This window comes from Idiotropiscis lumnitzeri, chromosome 2, assembly GCF_059441095.1.
Source record: "Idiotropiscis lumnitzeri isolate Australia: NSW breed Sydney's pygmy pipehorse chromosome 2, RoL_Ilum_1.0, whole genome shotgun sequence".
Lineage (NCBI taxonomy): Eukaryota > Metazoa > Chordata > Actinopteri > Syngnathiformes > Syngnathidae > Idiotropiscis > Idiotropiscis lumnitzeri.
Genome location: NC_142392.1, coordinates 11,335,310 through 11,356,947, shown reverse-complemented (window position 1 = coordinate 11,356,947; position 21,638 = coordinate 11,335,310). Strand labels below are relative to the sequence as shown.

At 41.4% G+C, this 21,638-nt stretch overlaps 1 protein-coding gene across 1 annotated transcript in view; it reads right to left on the bottom strand.

The window, feature by feature from the left end:
- Positions 1-9,528: 9,528 nt before the first annotated feature.
- The window catches only part of LOC148341680 (uncharacterized), a 46,412-nt gene continuing 34,302 nt past the window's right edge, over positions 9,529-21,638 (bottom strand). The window contains exons 6-7 of the mRNA XM_088287916.1: positions 17,831-18,253; positions 9,529-10,274 (exon numbers count right to left, since the gene is read on the bottom strand). Coding sequence (XP_088144042.1) covers positions 9,529-10,274; positions 17,831-18,253 — 1,169 coding nt within the window. The remainder of the gene's footprint in view (positions 10,275-17,830; positions 18,254-21,638) is intronic.

Below are 21,638 nucleotides of genomic sequence, written 5' to 3'. Positions count from 1 at the left end.
AACTGACAATGGTGGTCTGTTTTAGACTAAACTAATCACCAGAAGACTCCAACAGGCAGGAAATCACAACTCACGGTGTAAAGGTTACTTTAACTAAACAACATTGTTCGAATAATATTTAGAGGTTATTATACATTTGCCATGACACAGCTTTATTTCAATTTATGGGCGGCGGCACTTCTTCAGAAGTGAGGATGAAGTAAACAACTGTGACGACCGGCTCTGCTAGGGAAGGAGGGAAGTAACATAAACCGAGCTGTTAAATGGTGTGGAGAGAGTTTACAATTTATTTTTAGTAAAGAAGAGAGGTGGGGTTTAAACAAATGATCTCAACCAACAGGTATTAACCCAAGTTGACAAATGTGTATGAATAACAAAAGCAAGTGTCTCCAAAATTCACAAAAGTCCAAACAAGAGACACAACAAGCGCAAGCGAGGCAAACTGAACTCTAAAGTCCCAGCCGCCCTGAGCAGCAGAACCGAGGTCCTTTTATTGGTCCCAGCTGCCCAGGTGGAGCTCGTTGGTTGGGACGTCCATGAGTAACGAGCAGGAAAGCAGTCCACCAATGGGGAACGAGCGGGAAAGCAGTCCAGCAATGGGGAACGAGCGGGAAAGCAGTCCAGTGCTGAGGCACAAGTCCATTGACTTTACAAACGAAAGGGTGGAAGAGTTACTGCAATACAACAAGGGCGTGGCCTTGTAGGTGGGCCCGAGCCCAGGGCCGTAACACAACATCGTAATGAGCCCTGATAGAAGAAGTTGGCACCAAAGTCTGACGCAAACAGCATCGTGCTGGGTCCTGATAGAAGATGTTGACGTCAAAGTCAGCTGTGACCCACGACGGCACGCTCATGATAAACCGGACTAAACCAGCTTTTGAGAAGACGAACTGTACCACCCTTGAGTGTAATCTGATTCCTCGATGTTATAAAAGGGAATGTGTGAAAAACATCGAGGAACAGAAGGGAGATGAAGTTGCCAAGTAAACATTATTAACCTCTCTGTCTCCACTTGAGCTGAGTGCCTCTCTTCTTTCAGCTATGAACCCTATATGTCAAATTGGCGAACCTGACACACATCTTCAGGATACAGTGTGTGTGTGTGTTAAAATAACAAGTAAGTGTCTATGTGTGTGTATTAAACATTAATGAGTGTATAAAAACATGATTATGAATACACAAACTGATTACCTCTCCTCAGCGCATCTTACATTTCCCCCCGTTTGTGGGTTTAAATCATGGCCTTACGGCTTTAAGACAGATCATCATACAACAGTGTGATTATCAGTGGAGGGGTGAAAACCCTCAGTAGGGACAAAATTCCCCTCCTCCCTTCCGGCGTGGAACGAGATCCTCATAATTTGATGACCATCAGGGAATAAAACATATATATATATATATATATATATATATATTAAAAAAAACATTTCAATATGCCTAGTGAAAAAAAAAAAAAACTGTCTCCACGCAGAGCTTGTCCCTGAGGTGACTTGGTGGAGGCCCTTGCCTCGTGGTAGGATGGGACAGCCGTCCTTACTTCCTGGGTCTTCGTGTGTGGTGTATGTGTGCACATGTTTGGGCAGGGGCAAAAAGGGTCCATGTGTTTTTTAGGTTTCAGTGTCCAGTTCGAGTTCGTCATTCTCAACATCAATCAGGTTGGAATGGTACATTTGGGCAACAAACATACGATTAACCATAGTCTTTGTCATAGGAACAATGCAACATGAACAAACAACACATAACAAAATGAAAACTATGATTATCCCGATAAATTGTGTCTTTCAGATTTTTCATTGTGGTCATAACATCAATAATTGTTTCATTTTACTAAAAATTTAAATGCAGTAATGTTCTCCAATCAAGGCTGAAATTTCTTTGTTATGTACGTCATTAATGTCCAAACAATATCTAATCTTTTTTTTCTGTGGCTTCAACATTTGTATCTGTGGCTGGTTGTGTGGTTCTGATGTGCGTGTGGTCCGAGATTGTGACTCAGGTGGGCTCCTTTTCGAGGGATTCGCGTCGCTAGGCCTTTCAGCTTGTACTGCGACTGGTGGATCCAGTCGCCACGCCCCGCGACCTTTGCTGCCATCGGGGTCACTGCCATCATCTGGCGAGGGCCATCTCAGCATTCACTTGTCCCAACGAAGTCGTTTCAACACCTTGAAGAAGAGTTGGACTCCCACACGGACGTGATTTCTCTGTGGATCAGAACACACTGACCAGTAATTGTGTCTTTTGCATCTTTTTCGGTCAAACATGTTTTTCATGTGGACTGCGACCGATGTGCCAGTCGCTGGTGGTTCTGATAAGTCAAGATCTGGGAATCTATAGGGGTGGCCATATAGGATTTGTTTGCACCTTTGTTATCCCAATGTGTGCATTCAATTAGTGGTGTATTTTTCCTGGCGTGACATCAAATTGTCAAGTTGATTTGCTGCGTGTGTGTGTGCGTGGGTGCGTGGGTGTGGGTGTGTGTGTGTATGTGTTCATTTTCCCTTATAGTAATGCAGTGCCGACTTTGAGGTCATGCCTTGGGCTGCAGCCTTCGCTGCATTGTCAGCGAGGCAGTTTCCAATTATAATTGGGTCATTTTTATGAAGTAAGTTTTGCTTTTTCAAATAACTATTTAGACGTGTTTTATGCACAACTTTTCTTTTCCTGTTGTGGTTTTAAAAGCCCTGGTCTGCCCAATGTCGACAGAACACATGAACATTTATCTTGACTGTCAGTTCACATTGTAACCATACAACCCATACAAGATGGGAAACCCTAAATTTTAATTAGCTCACACCTGCTACGCTCTTCCTGCTTATCCTAACAATTTCTCTCTTACAAATGATCTGTTTTGTGACCTTGCTTCTCAAACGCTTCTACTCCTCACCAGTCCGGAATGTGCACCTCATTTCTTTCTTGTCAGTCTGGAATGTGCACCTGTTTTTTTTTTTCTTACACGCCTGAATCAGTGCAAAACATCATGCTGCTTGTCCTGAACATAAAGAACCTAGTATCCCTTGAAACTAAATTACCATTTGCAATCCCCAAAACAAAAAATGTTCCTCCAGGCGAGAGAAAAATGTCCTAAAAAAAAATGTCCATAAGGTCAAGTCGCGGTTTGGTGATAATTTGGAGCGGCTTCCACAGTCGTGTGGCGTCTTCTACTGGTGCGGGAAAAGTGACGCTGGGCTGAAACGCACCGCACCTTATCAGTGTAATGTGTCCCTGTGACAATGAGGTCGCCGTGCAATGTGAATGTGGTGGACAAGAATATAATTTTTTAATTCCTGAAGCAGCAGTCAAGACTGCTTGAACACACTCTGACGTGGCTCTCACCACGGGATCCAATTATTGTGACTAATATGCAAATGCATTCACTTTCCTGTGTTTCTGCAGCAACACAAGTCCATGAAGCCATTTTTTTTGCAGTCACTGTTTGCTCAATGCTCATAGTAATTTGGTAGTGCGTTAAGATGCTCCTTTTTGGTCTCATGTTCCCTTGAACATTATGTTTACTACACACTACACATGACCTACAAAATTTTTTAAAAAGGTTTGTTGTCCTAGCTGTATGATGGATATCAATCCCCCCCGTTGAAACATGGGAATTTCCATGACTCAATTTAGCAGTTAAATATCAAGTTGGTAGTGCTAACACATCGTAATCAATGAGTTCATGCTTGACAAGTTCAAAAGCTTTGTCAGCCTTAAGTGTTCAAACAATTTTTCTCTTCCGCAAATGTCATTGCCTGGTCATAAACGATGTCCAGCAATGGTCGTGTGATTTCTGAGTAATTTGCAATTAATGCTACAAAAAGAATTACACACTTCTATAAAAACATCATTTACTTCTCTGTTATTGGCTTTAAGGCTCTGGTAATGTTTTTTTCTTTTTGCTTATCACTAATAATGCGCCCTTTCAAAGTTTTGATGTCTGTTTGAATTCGCCCTTGCTTATTGACTCTGATATTAAGGTCCAATTGTGTCAGCGTATCACGGCCTAATAAGTAAAATGCACGTTGATGTAGATCTCCTTCTACACACACTTTTATAAGTTTTTTTTTTTTTTTTTTTACGTCACGTGATCCTCCGTCGCTACCACGACTGGTCCTGAAAAAGTAATGTTTAAAACAGGACTTTCTGCTTTCTCCTTTTTTCTTCCTTTTCCTTCCTTTTGCTCAACACGTTCATGCTTTTTGTGCATAATTTAGAATTTTCTTTTCCATTTTACAAGTTGGCCAATTTAAATTAGGTTGTTTTATTTGAAAAGCCTGTATTTTTTTTCTCATTCCTGTTTCTTTGTCTTTCCCTTGGAGTAGTTTATTGGGCATTTCTTGGAGGTCTTCAGTACTCGATTGTGGTCCTGTGGTTATTAGGTCCAAGCTGTAGAAGGTGAAAGGGCCTCCTTTTCCTTCCAAGATCATCATTTGTTTAACTTCCTGTCCTCGTTTCATCACTGTCATTTTTTCTCCTTCTACAGTGAGAACGAGCTGGAGGGTTTTGATTAAGTCTCTTCCCAAAAGGTTGGATGGACATTCTGGAACTACGACTAACCTCTTGCCTCGATATAAACTTCCATCTTCGTCTTCTATTGTGAGGGGTTTGGTATAAAACCGTTGCGCTGCCTTTCCTCCTACTCCTATCACCATGACAGCTTTATTTGACAGTTTGGTCCCTGCAGGTAGGGCCTTGATTACTGAACTTTCTGCTCCAGAGTCAACTATAAATTGTTTTGTTGTTTTCTTTGGGCCTAATTGTAGTGTTCTCATTGGTGGGTCCACTGAAGAAGCCATTCCAAACAAGACAGATAAATCTAAAACGACCAGTGGCGATTCTAATGTTACTTCTTCTTCATCTTCGCTATTGCTGAGCGGCCTTTGCTCAGGTTGTTCTTCGCCCTGTGGCTGGTAACCTACTAGTCACATGTTACCGGTATAGCCTTCTTCTGGTGTGGTCTTCCTGGGTGGTTGACGCAGTCTCTGGCAAAATGTCCTAGTTTGCCACAATTGTAGCAGCCGTCATCTCTGTTGGAAAATCGTCCTCGACCTTGTCCCCTAGCACCATAATATTTGCCGCGCCTTCGTCCTCGTCCTCTGTCCCCTTGACCTTGATAGTAGATGGGGGCGGAGGCCGCTGTGGAAAGGCCCTTCATTACAGCAGCCAAAGTGGTCGATGTGTTTCGCTCCTTCTCTTTCTTCTGGATTTCCTCGGCATGGGAGGCATATTCGATGAGCGTATCGAGGTTCGCAGTTCGCCACCCAACGTGGTGTTTGCAGATGAAGTCTCTGGTGGATTCATGGATGCCATCTAGGTAGGCCGACTTCAAGAGGATTTGGTATGGGCTGTTGTCTGCATTGTCTTCCTGTAGGCCGCAATAGAGTCTGTAGACTCCAGATAACCTTTCCAAATACCGTCGGACAGATTCCATGTCTTCTTGGCGGCATTGTCTGATCTTTGTGTTGTCTGGTTGCTTCTTGAAGATTTTTCTTGCTTCATCAAACATGGCGCGGATTGCGTTTGCGAGCTCGGGAGCTCCAGGCTGGAGGGGCTGGCCTATGGCATCGTAAGGGTTGAAGGCACCTCTGATTCTGCCATATCTATATCCTAGGATCATTCTCATGCATGTTTCAAATTCCTTTCCATTCAGGTGGTAGCTATTCATCAGGTCGTGCATACTCTCAATCCATTTCTCCACATCCGCTTCGATTGGAGGAATTGATTGACAGGCCGCCTTCCATTCATCTTGGGTCCAGGGCCTGTAGACCATGATGGTAGGTTCATGTGGGTGGCCATTTGCATCATTAGTCCCAAAAGCTGGGTTGGCAACGGCCATAGCGGTGGGTAGAGGTTCGTGGCTTGAAAGACTTGTGCTCTTTCAGGGTAATTAAGTGATTTTTCCATCGGCTGTGCTTGAGCTCTCTTTTTCATTTGTTCCCTTGTTCCAGCCGCAGGGGGTCGCTGTGTGGAATCGAATGAGGCAGGAGGGGCCGTTTGTGAGGAGCGGGGAGTGCCATTTTTCTCCTCGCTCTCCAGGGGCGGCATCTCATCGTCACTTAGCTCCGTCTCTGGGGTTGTGGCCGCCTGTCTTCCTGCTTGCGCGGCAGTGCGGGTTCGCTCATTGAACAGTGCACTTCCTCTCTTGCCTCTGACTCCGGTCTCGTCATCTTTCCTTTTCTTCATCTGATAAACTTTTTTCTCCTCTTTTGTTCTAATATCTTCCACTCTCTTCTTACTCTGTTCTACCCACTTTATGTTAGCCCTCAGTTGCCTGTCCACTGATTTAGTGTTTTCCCCCTTTCTTATCTTCCTCTTTCTTTTTTCCATCAACGCACTTTTCACTGCTTCGAAATTTGCCGGATCTTTCAGACGTGGCTTAAAGTCATATTTCCTCACCCATTTCTCCAGAAATTGGCAACAATCCGGGTCATACCCGTTCATAAACTTCACATAAGGGGTTTGCTTTCAACTCTTTTGCCAGATTTTGACCCATTTTCCATTGTTGTCCGAAGTCCGCCGTCTCCACTCACACACACTCGCACACGCACTCAATCACCCCCCCCCTTCCTCTTCACTCAGTCTCATTCACCACACACACACACAGCTGTACAGCACCAAATTCACGCACACACCTCTCAATCAAACAAGCAGTCTGCTTATCAAAGAAAATCTAAATAAAAACCACCAAAAATAATGCCTTATTATTCCCTAAATTTTAATGTGAAATTGTGAGTAGACCTTCTCCACAGATTGTCGATCATTTCCATTGTCGACACCGGAGGGAACCTCTAATTTTCGCGGAAACCTTGTTTCCCTTCTCTTAGGCTGTCGTCTTTTCTCTAAAATCTGCTCAATTTCTCACAGAGTTATGGCCCAATTCGACACCGAGGAAACACAACTCAATTTGTTCACCGTGCTACCCGTATCGCTAAAATTTGCTCAGTTTCAACGAGTTATGGTCAATTTGCTATCAATGAGTTATGGCCTAATTCGCTACCAATTATTTTTGTATAACTCCTTGGACTAGCACCATGCAGTTTTATTACCGTACTGACTAAACGGTCGAGGCCCGGCCTCTGCGCGTGCTTGTCTCACTCACCTCAATCACCCACTTCCAATTGTTTTAATATTTTAAACTCTTAAAATTTTAAAATGGTGGTACAAAATAATTTGAAAAACAATACCTGGTCTCCTCTGGATCAGCCTTGTCCGCTAGGGAACCGACATCCGGGCAGACGGCCGTAGCCGGAACTCGGAGGCCCGCTTTCTTTCAATGGGAAAGCGCTGACGTCAGATTCGGTGGCGTCCAAAATATCCAGCAACGAGCGTCCGTCCAGGTGTGGCTCCCGGGTTTCGGCACCAAATAAATGTCAGGTTTAAAATGCCCTGACGCCTTTTATAGACTGAATTAACTTTGCAGAGACCCAGAGAAACACCAGATAAAGTTTTGTTTTTGACCGTTCGCGAAGGGGAGAGGGGTCAGGCTGGAACGAACGTCTTGCTCTCTTCAAGCCTTTGCAACCTCTGACTCTCACACCCTGCTCTGGCTTTTTTATTAGAAGAAGAAAACTCATCCCTCAGCAGACAGAAGATTAACTGACAATGGAGGTCTGTTTAGCCTAAACTAAATCACCAGAAGACAGGAGATTACTTAACAATGGTGGTCTGTTTTAGACTAAACTAATCAGCAGAAGACAGAAAAACATCAATAACTAATCATCAGTAACTCTAGCAGGCAGAGAATCACAACTCACAGTGTAAAGGTCAGTTTAACTATACACATCATCAGGATACAGTGTCTGCGTGCGTGTGTGTGCTAAAATAACAAGTAAGTGTCTATGTGTGTGTGTTTAAACAGAAATGAGTGTATAAAAACATGATTATAAATACACAAACTGATTAACTATCCTCAGCCCATCTTACAGGCATGCATCTGATCAAACATATTGAAAAATAGGTTTAACTCATTTGCCCTATTAAGGTCCCCCTCTTCTGGGGCTTTGGTTGTCCATAGCCTGAAATGGTCTTCAGGCTCCTCCAGACATCCTTGGCATTATTACTCTGCAGCTTTTCCTCCATCCACATCCTGGAGGACTTTTTCCCCTCTTTGATCCTCCTTCTCAGCTGACGTTTCTCTTCAGCTCTTCCTTGTCGCCTGACACAAAAGCCCTCTTTTTCTCCTTCAGGAGAGCTTTAATGTCTGCTGTGATCCATGGTGTGTTGTTGGAGAAACATCTTACTGTCCTGGTGGGAATGGTGTTCTCCATGCAGAAGTTAATATAGTCTGTAATTGTGTTTGTTAGACCATTAATGTCCTCACCGTGAGCTTCGCTGAATACCTCCCACACAGTTGTGTTGAAACAGTCCTTTAGGGCCTCCTCTGCTTCTAAAGACCATCTCTGAACTGTGCCTGTCACAGCTGGCGGCCTGCAGACCAGAGGTTTGTACACAGGAAAGGAGAACCACCGAGTTGTGATCAGCTTTGCCCAGCGGGGGGGAGGGATAGTGATGTGTACACCTCCTTGGTGTTGGCATAGAAAAGGTCCAAGATTTTATTGTCTCTGGTGTGACAGGTTACATATTGTGTGAATGAAGGCAGAGAGGAGGAAGGAGAAGCATGATTGAAGTCACCAGAGATAAGGAGCAGGGTATTTGGGTGCTTTGTTTGTAGCCTACTCACAGCTGCAGTCAGTACGTCACAGACTTGAGTCTTCCCGGATGTCATACTGTTATAAAATGCGATTGGACGGTAAACAGCCAATCAGAATCAGCCCTAGTGTCCGACTCCTGATTGGTTAATAATTGTGGAACAGTTTGCATTGTAAGCTTAAAACTGTTTTGTACCGAAGAGGAGCGAGAAGCCGGAAGAGTTGCTCTTTTTGTGGAACCCACGCAGAGACAGTTCAACACCCGTTTTGGATCGGCTCATACTCAAGGACATTTTGGAAGGACTTCAATAAATGTGTCAGTTTATTTCTTTTTAAATACTTTTCTTTAAAGTGGGAAAATGTTTTCTGTTTCTTTCAGAAGTGTGATGCTGCAGATGTTTTTTTCATAATTTATTTGCTAATAATATTTTTTTTATTCATAAATGTAAGTTTGGCAATCAGAAACCGATCTTTTCACACTGACACTGTTTTCTATATTAGACTTTTAAATGACTCTACTAACACAAAGGCTCAGGAAAAAAGGCCAGTTGAGCAAGTGATTTTATTGATGATTGTGGAAGGCAGCGATTTCATAAGCACAGTTTCTTCTCACACCTTTTCCATTAGGTACGATCAAAAACACAACTGAAAAGAATAAAGTTAACAAATGTTTTTCCAGGCAAAGGCAATGAATTGTATTTACATGTTTGATGGAAACAAAAAAATCATTACCCAGACACGTTGGTTCTTCTGGCACGGATCACATTGGCTTTATGTCAATAAAAAAGCTTTGCAGAATTCAATATTTCATATTTTATTCAAAATCCCATTTACATCTTACCAGAAAGAGTCAGTTCCTTCAGTTTTTTTGTCTTTTTTTTAAGCTTCAAGGATTGCTGCAATTCTCACCAGCACAATCGTGTCTCTCAGCACTACGTTTAGTGAAGAATTTTTTAGCACAAACGCTGCAACTGAATGGCTTGTCTCCACTGTGCGTTCTTGTGTGGCTTCGTAAATGTGACTTTCGAGAGAAACTCTTGGCACAAACTGAGCAGGAAAAAGGTTTTTCTCCACTATGTGTTGTTGTGTGTTTTATTAAATTAGACTTTCCATAGAAGCTTTTACCACAAACTGAGCAAGAAAGAGGTTCTCCAGTGTGTTTTCTTGCGTGTTCTGTTAAATTTCCCTTTTGAGAGAAGCATTTTCCACAAACTGAGCAAGAAAAAGGTTTTTCTCCACTGTGCGTTCTTGTGTGGATTTTTAAATAAAACTTTCGAGAGAAGCTTTTGCCACAAACTGAGCAAGAAAAAGGTTTTTCTCCACTGTGATTTCTTGTGTGTCTTACTAAATGAGACTTTCGAGAGAAGCATTTGCCACAAACTGAGCATGAAAAGGGTTTTTTACCACTGTGTGTTCTTGTGTGGAGTGTTAAACTTGATTTTCGAGAGAAGCTTTTACCACAAACTGAGCAGGAAAAAGGTTTTTCTCCACTGTGTGTTCTTGTGTGACAAGTTAAATTTGACTTTACTGAGAAGCGTCTACCACAAACTGAGCAGGAAAAAGGTTTTTCTCCACTGTGCGTTCTTGTGTGGAGTGTTAAACTTGATTTTTGAGAGAAGCTTTTACCACAAACTGAGCAAGAAAAAAGGTTTTCTCCACTGTGTGTTCTTGTGTGCAGTTTTAAAGACAGCTTTGAAGTTAATGAGTCAGTGTGACATGCCCTTTCACCTTTAGTTTGCTCATTATCATCATCCTCATAGTCACGAGCGCCTGATAATGTGTCCTCATTTTGTGCTTGAGATGGCCCCCAGTGGTCTTCGTCACCTTCTGTTGTCACGTGATGACTTGAGCTGCTGCTTGTCGGCTCCGCCCCTCTGTTGTCCTCACTCTCATACTTGTTTTCATCTTCAGTCTTTATATGGACAACGTTCACTGGTGACTTGTTGATCTCCTCCTCCTCCTCCTCCTTTTTGATGTGAGTCAAGTCTGGCTCCACTTTCACATAAAGGACATCGTTTTCACTGACGTCTGTAGGACACAGAAAGACAAATTTGGTTTGGTCAAGTCAAACCTCAGGCGGCGACTTTGTCTTATTTTCTACCGTGCTACCTTGACTTGTGCCTGCCGCATACGGAACAATGCGTGCGACCCCGATTTGGACCGGACCATGGGGGCATTTCACAAAATTACGTCCTACGATGTAAACCCCCTTTTGATGCCCGATTTCATTCCTGACATCGTCACAGACGTTTCTGGAAGCTAGCTGAAGTTAGCACACACAGGCTATCGTGTGCGTCTGATGGAACACCTGTTGTGGGACCCTAACTTATTGATGGGGGCCATCGCAACATAATGTCATTGATAAAATAGTAATCCTTCAAGCGAAATATGTTTACAAGTATTTCATTTTGCATTTATGGATAGTTTCATCGTGGGTACTTTTTGCTTTCATGATAATCTGGATACCTAAAAGAATTCAAGGAGCCCTGGCATCAGAGTCGCTATTTATTGTATGATTTACGTTTGGGGTTTTTTTTACCCAAAATGACATTTATCCTGCGAGTAAGTTCCGGCATTACCCTTTTTATTTTTATAAAATTTCTGTTTTGAAATAAATTTTAAAACAAAATTACGTTTGAAGAGTAAAAGTTCTTACACATAAGCATTAAGCAACAACACTTTCACTCTGACTTTCATGTTGACATATTTGAATAATGACTGTATATTTTAAAGTTATCCAATATGTATTCAAATTCGACTAAGATACACCAAAATATTTTAAGAGTTCACTGAATTATTTTGTAACCGCAATGATGTATAACAGCCATAGGGTGTCAGTAATGAGTAACAAAGGAACACAACACTTCCCACTGATACATCGTCATTGTTATTTGGATAAATTACCAGGAACTATGAGTTGTGGGGGAGATGCAAACCACCTGGGCCACAGGAACTTTATTACCAGGAACTACTGTATTTTCGCAGCCATAAGGCGCACTTTAAAGTCCCAAATCTTACCCTAAACAAACAAAGCGCCTTGTAAGGCGACTGCGCCCATTATATGGACAAAGTATCACTCACGACCATCAACCCTTTTACTCATTGGGCTGTTCGGAGTGCATGTTAGCACACCCTGCTGGACAAAGTCTGAGTCATCCATGCTTCTAATTGACCGTGACTTATACATTATGTGACTATGGTGTTTGGGTGATGGTGTAGGAGAAAGCTGGACAAAAGGGCAGCTGTCCACAATGTTGTAGTCTGTCTTATCATTTATGTTATTGCAAGCAAGAAACGTCCCAGGTTTAGACAACAAACAAAAAGCCCAAATCACAACAGCACATCTCTCTAAACAGCCATGTGATTGGCTGAGTCTGAGTGGCTCCCAAGAAGCCACTGCTATAATCGTTTTGTGTTATTTTTATTTCTTTTGGGTATATAGATGGCATGAGAGATACATGTTTTGTGTTAATCTTATTTCTTTGTTTCATTGTTTGCTTGTATGCTGAGGTTTTTTTGGGGGATTTGAAACCGTGACTCTAAGGAGTCTGGTGACCAGTGAAGTCCCTCCCCTGACGTTGTCTTGTAGGCTATTGCCAAGACACCTATTATTGGTTAGAGTCAATGTTAATGACCTTGATTCCCAATGGTTTCATGGCATCGGTCATTGAAATGGGGCAATTGCTGATGGTATTGAGGCAAAGTGAGTTGCCATCGGCTGAGTCAGCGTGAGCAGCTGAGTTACTGCTGTGCTAACAGCAGCCTAGCTAACGCCTTGTAAGGCGGTGGGCCCAGTACGTGCTTCAAAGACAGAAATAGCACCCTCAACAGGTGTTGCGCCCTTAGAGGCAGCGCGTAAATGTTCCTGGCCTTGTTGGCAGAAAAGGGGGTTGTAACGTTCTCCCTTTTTAAGCACATAGTAAGCCAAAGATGCAGATGCATTCCTTGCAGCATGCGCTTGTTCACTGATGAGATCCGTGCAACCCTGGATGGATGCATTCAATGTATTTTAAATGTTCGGATGAGGTGAAACTATGCGCACATGCACAAAACTTGACTTACACCCGACGAAGCCAGCACAAAGTTAATAAATAAATAAATAAATAAGACCAATACGTACTTGATTTTAAAAAAAAAATACATAATATTTTGTGTTTTATCCACTAAAATTGATCAACCGCCATTAATGTTTTCGCCGCAGTGTGCATATATTTTAGATTCAAGCAGAATTATTTCCGTAAGGAATCGCTTGAACAAGATATAAAAAACTGAAAATGTAAAATGTTAAATAATCAGTTAAAATTTTATACTGGGAAAAACATGGAGTTCACCCCCCACTACTGGTTATTCTTTGGCATTTATTTTCTGCAATTTGGCATCAACAAATGTTCAGCAAATCGGCAAGTAAAGGGCAAAATTTAAAAATAAAACGGCAATAACTTTGAACGATTTCCCCAAACAACTCAATGTTGTGATGCATATTTTTAACGATAGAAAGTCGTTCTTTACAAAGCAAATGAGAGTAAGACGTGTACAAACCTGCTTTGTGTAGCACAACACGAGGCTGCTTGCAAACTTCGTCCAGCAGTTGAAAAAGTTGCTCGTTCTCTTCTTTTACTCCACAAAGTTCCTCTTTGTACTTGGGTGTCGTTCTTTCACACATTTTCAAACGCCAATCTCAACAAATCCGCACTTGGTCTCTGCTTGGCGATAACTCGTGTGCTTCTTTTCGTTAGCGGCTAGCTAGCTAACAAACTAAGCTAACTACGCCGAAAAGCATCAACGCGCGAAGATGAGGTTATCGGGACACAAAGACTTAATGAATTATGTCGTAGTCCTTTAGAGTAGCACTGGACATCCTTTGAGAAAATTACAGTCAGTTCCACACTAAATCAGAAGAATTTAGCGGTGGCTGTTTTTATTTCGGTGTAGACGAGTCGGTGGATGTGGTCAAGGTCCTTCGGAAGCTGCGCGCTTGCTAATGACGTCATGCTTTAAGCACGTATTTTTCAAATATATTTCTTTGCCTCTGTGTTTGTTTTTACCCATGGCTGTTCTATTTTAATATATATTTTATATAATATTTTGATTCGGTTGATAAAAAAATCTTACAAAATAACTAAATTAACGCCACATTGGCGAGTCAGCTCTCACGTCACTTCCGCCTTTGTCCCGAGAAGCCGCCGCTGCTCCAGCAGTGGGACGTTTACGTTGCTCCGACCGAACTTGCAACAATGCTGTGGTTCACTCGGGCTGCAAGATTGTATGAATACAATGTCTGCATATACTCGCAGCGCTTCTCAATTATTTCACGCCCGCCCCTCCCAAGAAGAAAAAGATTCGCGCCCCCCACCACCATTTTTTTCTGTCTTTGTATATTGATGTTAGATTGTCAATAAAATATCTCTGAACTAACTTAAATTGATAACAAATATAATTTTGAGAACTATTATAGTGAGGATCTCGAAACTCAGTACTCTGTTGTGCAAATATTTATAAGATGACAAATATTTGTCACGTCATGTCATTATCCTCACTGCTTATCCTGTGCAGGGTCGCGGGAGGGTACTGGAGCCTATCCCAGCTGACTTCGGGCGAAAGGCGCACCAAACCCTGAACTGGTCGCCAGCCAGTCACAGGGCAGACATAGACACCGTCACTGAGTGGGAACTGAACCCACGTTGCCTGCACACAACTCAGGCGAGTGTACCACTACAGCATCAGTGACATGATACATATTTACGAATACGTTTAAAAAAAAAACTTTATTAACATTAACAAACATTTCTGATTTTGTTAACACATCTGCCACCATGTTGTCGGTTGGACAGTATTTCTTACCGATTATCCTGGAAAGCAGTGGTGGGCAAACCACGGTCCGGGGGCCACATGCGGCCTGTTAAATGTTTTAATCCGGCCTGCCGAACTTTAAAAAAATTAAATTAATAAACCTTGTTCATGTTTTATTTTCTAAATACTGTGGTTTTTCAAAGACATATACTGTTTTAATGCTTTTTTTCCACTTTCATTTAAAATTAAATGTGTTTTTTTTTCTCAGATGACGTGAGGGTACCAAAACACTTTATCCATCTGCTCCTGGTCCGGCCCGTCTGTCAAATTTTAGAACCCATTGTGGCCCGCCAATCAAAATGTTTTCCCATCCCTGCTGCAAAGGATCACGGGAGCCTATCCCAGCTGTCTATGGGCGAAGGGCGCACAACTCCCTGAACTGGTCGCCAGCCAGGAACAAGGCAGACATAGACACTGTCACTGAGTGAGAACCGAACCCACGATACCCGCGATACCCGCACACAAATCAGGCGAATGTACCACTACACCATCAGTGACAATCCCAAATCTATTTTCCCATTATTAACAGTTGATGTAATAAAGTGATACTTTGTCAAGTTTGCACCTTTGCCTTTTTACAGGCTTTTTCGACAGTGCTATGGTGCCTTGATTGTCCGAAAAAACAATAGGTTGCTCTTTATTTTTTGCATGTGATGTTTTCTTTCTCACAAGGGGACATTTCACATGGATTGAGCTGTTAAGTCACTAAAAAAGTAAAAGAAAAACAATAATGAAGATTCTTTAAGAATATGCAAGAAAGAAATCTTTCAGATCAAAATTTCACATTGTGGTTTGACAAATGTTGATAAATTATATTTTCGATGAGGTTTTTGTTTGTTGTTTATTCATTTAATTGTATACTCACTTCAATTTAAGTTTTATTTTCTTTCACGTTTTTTTACCTCTTTCAGTATTTAAATCGATTTTCACGTAATTATTTTAGCTTGCTTATGTATTACTCCAATATGTATTAAAAAATTTCAAAATGTAAAAATTCTATTAATATTTTTAAATACTTTTTATTTCAATCTTGAATATTTGTCCATTTAAATATGTGTGGAATTGTTTTAATTATTTATTGAATTAATTCATACTTAAAATTTCATTTATTATTTTTTATCTTTCAAAATTTGGACCCTTCAATTTGTCCAATATTTAGTAAATAATTCTATTTTTATTATGAATTTAATTAACTCTGTATCCATCCATCCATTATCTATACCGCTTCTCCTCACTCGGGTCGCGTTGGGTGCTGGAGCCTTTCCCAGCTATCTTCGGGCAGTAGGTGGGGGACACCCTGAACTGGTTGCCAGCCAATTGCAGGGCACACAGAGACGAACAACCATCCGCGCTCAGACTCATACCCAGGAGCAATTTAGAGTGTTCAATCGGCCTACCATGCATGTTTTTGGAATGTGGGAGGAAACCGGAGTACCCGGAGGAAACCCACGCAAGCACGAGGAGAACATGCAAACTCCACACAGGATGGCCGGAGCCGGGATCGAACCCGCGCCCGATGCTGTCTCTCACTGTGAGGCAAGCGTGCTAACCAGACGTTCTGTATATGGTTGCGAATTTTAATTTTTTCACTATTTTATTGAAATGTTAGAGTGTTAAAAATTATTTCAGTTTATTTAATTACTTAAATATTTCATTATTGCTTTCAGTATTCATTAAACTACGGCAATTCACCTTTCCAATTCAGACAGCCGCAGCAACGAACTGCGTGATGGGGATCATCTCCGTGGTGACAAATAAACGTTGACTCCAGTCGCCATCAGATTGCCAACTCCTGACATTCCAAAACCTTTGAGAGAAACCAAGACGATTTGTGTTTCTCTTTCTTGTTCTTTTTATAGTTCAACTACTAGTTCAGTTTTTCAGCTTTTCACACAGTGTAATGAAGGCCAGTTGAGCAAGTGGAACAAGTGATTTTATTGATGATTGTGGAAGACACCGATTTCATAAGCACAGTTTCTTCTCACACCTTTTCCATTAGGTACAATTAAAAAGACAACTGAAAAGCATAACGCAAACAAATGTTGTTCCACACAAAGGCCATTAATTTTATTTTCATGTTTGATGTAAACACAAAAAAAATCATCATCACTCAGACACGATGGTTCTTCTGGCACAGATCACATTGGCTTAATGTCAATAAAAAAAGCTTTTCAAAATTCAATATATCATATTTTATTCAAAATCAAAATTTACATTGTAGGATTGTATTACGATTACTGGCATTATTTTGAACACATACGGGACAGTATGTCGATAATTAAAGTTAGCAGGTGCATATTTACTGAATATTTATCCAATGAAACTAGAAGCACGGGTCACAAGAATGACTGGGATTATAGGTCTGATGTTTACTGATTTATTATATTATTCTCATATGCTAAATTTAGAGTACTTAGTTGAAATGTGTGAACTTTATTGAAATTCTCAGTAGTGAAAATAGATTTGCGCACATAGCATTTCCATGACTTGCATTCACAGCACTTCATGGACAAAGACGACAAAGCACATTCTCTACATTGGCTGTAGAGATGCAAACATACCAACTTGGGCACTGGAGGACTCACACAGACACTATCGCAAAAAACACATTCCGAAAGACAGAACAATTGGAGATCGGAGCACACGCACATACACACTTGCACATACACGTATACCTGCACACACATGCACTCCGACAAGATTCCAGAGGAATGCCAGCGAGGCGAGCGACGGAGAGACTGCCCGCCAGGGAAGGCCAGCCTTGGCGTGCCAGTCTTAGGAACCAGACGGGAATCAACTATCCAGACTAACCTGGGGAGGACCTTCCCTTGGACGTGGACCCGGGCCGTGGGAGGGAGCGAGGACGAGCGATTCAACCGATTCAACCTACATTACCCTTGACATAAAAAAACTCCTATAAAAACTGAAACTGGGATGAAAGATGGCGCGCATTTTTCGACTGTGCTCGCCCGAGTGCAGTTTTCTCGTGAGATTAAGAAAAAGCTGCCCAGATATCTGTCTTTGTACTATTTCCTGAACTCCAGAAATGGAAGAAACTAAATATCGGAACTCTAATCAGTTGTTGTTGAGTCTTTATTTGACCCTTTTCTTCTTGAGTACAAAAAACGAACATGCATTGGCGTAAGTTTGGCTTTTAAATGTTGATTTACGAAACTACTTCTCATTTCCATGGTGACTGAACTCCAACATCATCTTTCCACAAAGAGTCAGTTCCTTCAGTTTTTTTTTGTCTTTTTTTAAGCTTCAAGGATCGCTGCTATTGTCACCAGCACAATTGTGTCTCTCAGCTTGCTGTTTAGTGGCGAATTTCTTAGCACAAACGCTGCAACTGAATGGCTTGTCTCCACTGTGTGTTCTTGTGTGGCTTGTTAAATTCGCCTTTTGAGAGAAACATTTTCCACAAACTAAGCATGAAAAAGATTTTTCACCACTGTGTGTTCTCATGTGCCTTACCAAATGAGACTTTTGAGAGAAACCTTTTCCGCAAACTGAACAGGAAAAGGGGTTTTCACCACTGTGTGTTCTTGTGTGGATTGTTAAACTTGAATTTTGAGAGAAGCTTTTTCCACAAATTGAGCAGGAAAAAGGTTTTTCTCCACTATGTATTCTTGTGTGACTTGTTAAATTTGCCTTTTGAGAGAAACTCTTGCCACAAACTGAGCAGGAAAAAGGTTTTTCACCACTGTGTGTTCTTGTGTGGCTTGTTAGATGTGATTTTCGGGAGAAACTCTTGCCACAAACTGAGCAGGAAAATGTTTTTTCTCCAGTGTGTGTTCTAGTGTGTCTTGTTAACGTTGCGTTTTGAGAGCTTTTACCATGAACTGAGCAAGAAAAAGGGTTTTCACCACTGTGTGTTTTTTTGTGCCCTTTTAAACACAAAGTTAATGAGTCAGTGTGACATGCCCTTTCACCTTTAGCTTGCCCATTATCATCATCACCATCATCATCATCATCGTCATGAGCGTCTAATGTGTCCTCATTATGTGCTTGTGATGGCCCCCAGTGGTCTTCATCACCTTCTGTTGTCACGTGATGACTTGAGCTGCTGCTTGGAGGCTCCGCCCCTCTCTTGTCCTCACTCTCATCCTTGTTTTCATCTTCACTCTTTGTAGGGACAACGTTCACTGGTGACTTGTTAATCTCCTCCTCCTCCTACTCCTTTTTGATGCGAGTCAAGTCTGGCTCCTCTTTCACAGAACGGAGATCGTTTTCACAGACGTCTGCAGGACACAAAAAGACAAATTTGGTTTGCTCAAGTCAAACCTCATGCGGCGACTTTGTCTTATATTGTTTCTAGTACATTCCAACATTCCCCTTTTTAATTTTTTTTATAAAATTTCTGTTTCGAAATAAATTTGAAAACAAAATTACGTGTGAAGAATCAAAATCCCTACGCATAAATTAAGCAACAACACTTTCACTCTGACATATATGAATAAGGTGTATTTTAAAGTGATCCAATATGTATTAAAATTAGACGAAGATACACCAAAATATTATGAGTTCACTGAATTATTTTGTAACTGCAATGATGCTTAACAGCCAAAGGGTGTCAGTAATGAGTAACAAAGGAACACAACACTTCCCACTGATACATCGTCATTGTTATTTGGATAAATTACCAGGAACTACGAGTTGTGGGGGAGATGCAAACCACCTGAGCCACAGGAACTTTATGACCAGGAACTAAATGTTCCTGGACTTGTTGGTGGAAAAGGGGGTTGTGACGTTCTCCCTTTTTAAGCCCATAGTAAGCCAAAGATGGAGATGCATTCCTTGCAGCATGCGCTTGTTCACTGATGAGATCCGTGCAACCCTGGATGGATGCATTCAAAGTATTTTAAATGTTTGGATGAGGTGAAACTACGCACATGTGCACAAAACTGTGCAGGACCACCCGAAGTTCATTGACCGAGCCAGTAAAAATTTCATAAATAAATAAGACCAATACGTACTCTAATCTCGTTGCACACTTGAGTACAATGACAATAAAGGGATTTCTATTCTATTCTATTCTACTTGATTTTTTCAAAAACTTAATCCATTGTGTTATAGCCACTAAAATTCATAAACCGCCATTGATCTTTTTGCCGCAGTGTGCACAGTTTTTAGAGTCAGGTTGAATCATTCCATAAGGAATTGCTTGAACAAGATATGTCAGAGTTTTTGTCAAAAACGAGACAAGCCTTGATAAATGAATCACCCAGCCAAGATTGTCTTTGTCACTTGCAAGGAGCAGTCCGCCAAAGAGAAAAACTTTCCCGCTCCTGTGCGGCGTTTTATTGAAGCACAGCAAAGCAAATTGTAAATGCAAACTCATAAAGAATGGAAAAACATGAACACTTTGACATTGTCATATGTCAAATGTTAAATAATCAGTTAAAATTTTATACTGGAAAAAAACATGGAGTTTACCCCCCCCCCCCCACTAATGGTTTTTCTTTGGCATTTATTTCCTGCACTGATTTAATTTGGCATCAACAAATGTTCAGCAGACCGGCAAGTTAAAAGCAAAAAATAAAAATAAAACGGCAATAACCTTGAACGCATTTCCCCAAATAACTTAATGTTGTGATGCATATTTCGAACGATAGAAAGTCGTTCTTTACAAAGCAAATGAGAGTAAAACGTGTACAAACCTGCTTTGTGTAGCACAACACGAAGCTGGTTGCAAACTTCGCCCAGCAGTTGAAGATGTTGGTCGTTCTCTTCTTTTATTCCACAAAGTTCCTCTTTGTACTTGGGTGTCGTTCTTGCACACATTTTGAAATGATAATTCCAAAAAATCCACACTTGATCTCTGCTTGGCGATGAGTCATGTGCCTCTTTTCGTTAGCGGCTAGCTAGCTAACAAGCTAAGCTAACTGCGCCGAAAAGCATCAACGCGCGAAGATGAGGTTATCGGGACACAAAGACTTAATGAATTATGTCGACGTCCTTTAGAGTAGCACTGGACATCCTTTGAGAAAATTACAGTCAGTTCCACACGAAATCAGAAGAATTTAGCGGTGGTTGTTTTTATTTCGGTGTGGACGGGTCGGTGGATGTGGACGAGGTCGAAGATGCGCGCTTCCTCATGACGTCATGCTTTAAACACGTATTTTTCAAATATATTTCTTTGCCTCTGTGTTTGTTTTACCCCTGGCTGTTCTGTTTTAATATATATTTTATATAATATTTTAATTCGGTCGATGAAAAAATTAACAAAATAAATAAATTGAAGCCACATTGGCGAGGCAGTTCTTACGTCACTTCCGCCTTTGGCTCGAGAAGCCGCTGCTGCTCCAGCAGTGGGACGTTTACGTTTCTCCTACCGAACTTGCAACAATGCTGTGGTTCACTCGGGCTGCAAGATTGTATGAATATAATGTCTGCATATACTCGCAGTGCTCCTCAATTATTTCACACCCACCCCTACCAAGAAGAAAAAGATTCGCGCCCCCCAACCACCATTATATTTCTGTCTGAGTGTTCTGATGTTAGATTGTCAATAAAATATCCCTTAACTAAGCTAAATTAATAAGAAATATAATTTTGAGAAATATTATAGTGAGATCAGAGACCGATCGTGACGGTCCGTAACGGAGCAATGCACCGCCAATGAGTTGTCGGAGTGAGGTGTTCAAATAGTCCAGTAATTAGGGGAGCAGATGGGCATCAGGTGTGTGAGGGTAACGGGGAACAGGTGCGTGGCTGGTGGGGAACGAGTGCTGGAAGGAACGCCCCACTCAGCTGACTAAATAAACAGAATGAGCACATGGCAGGAAGGTGAAGAAAATAAGAACAAAAACACTGACATGACCGACACGGGTTATGACAGCAGTATTTTTTATCATTGCAGCATTTTATTAATTTTCCCTCTGTACCATAGACAGACATTCGGAGTGTTTCCTTACACTTGTAAATGTTGTGGGATGTAAGTGTGTATATACACATGGGGATTTGTGTATTTACGTATATACTGTGTATATTCGCATAGGTTTGCTTTTTCTGAATGTCTGCTGCTATTGTTATACATTAATGGCTACATTACGCCGCCTCTGTGTGATCTATACCTTTGCTGCTGTAACACTGCAAATTTCCCCATTGTGGGACTATTGAAGGACATCTTTATCTTTATCTTTA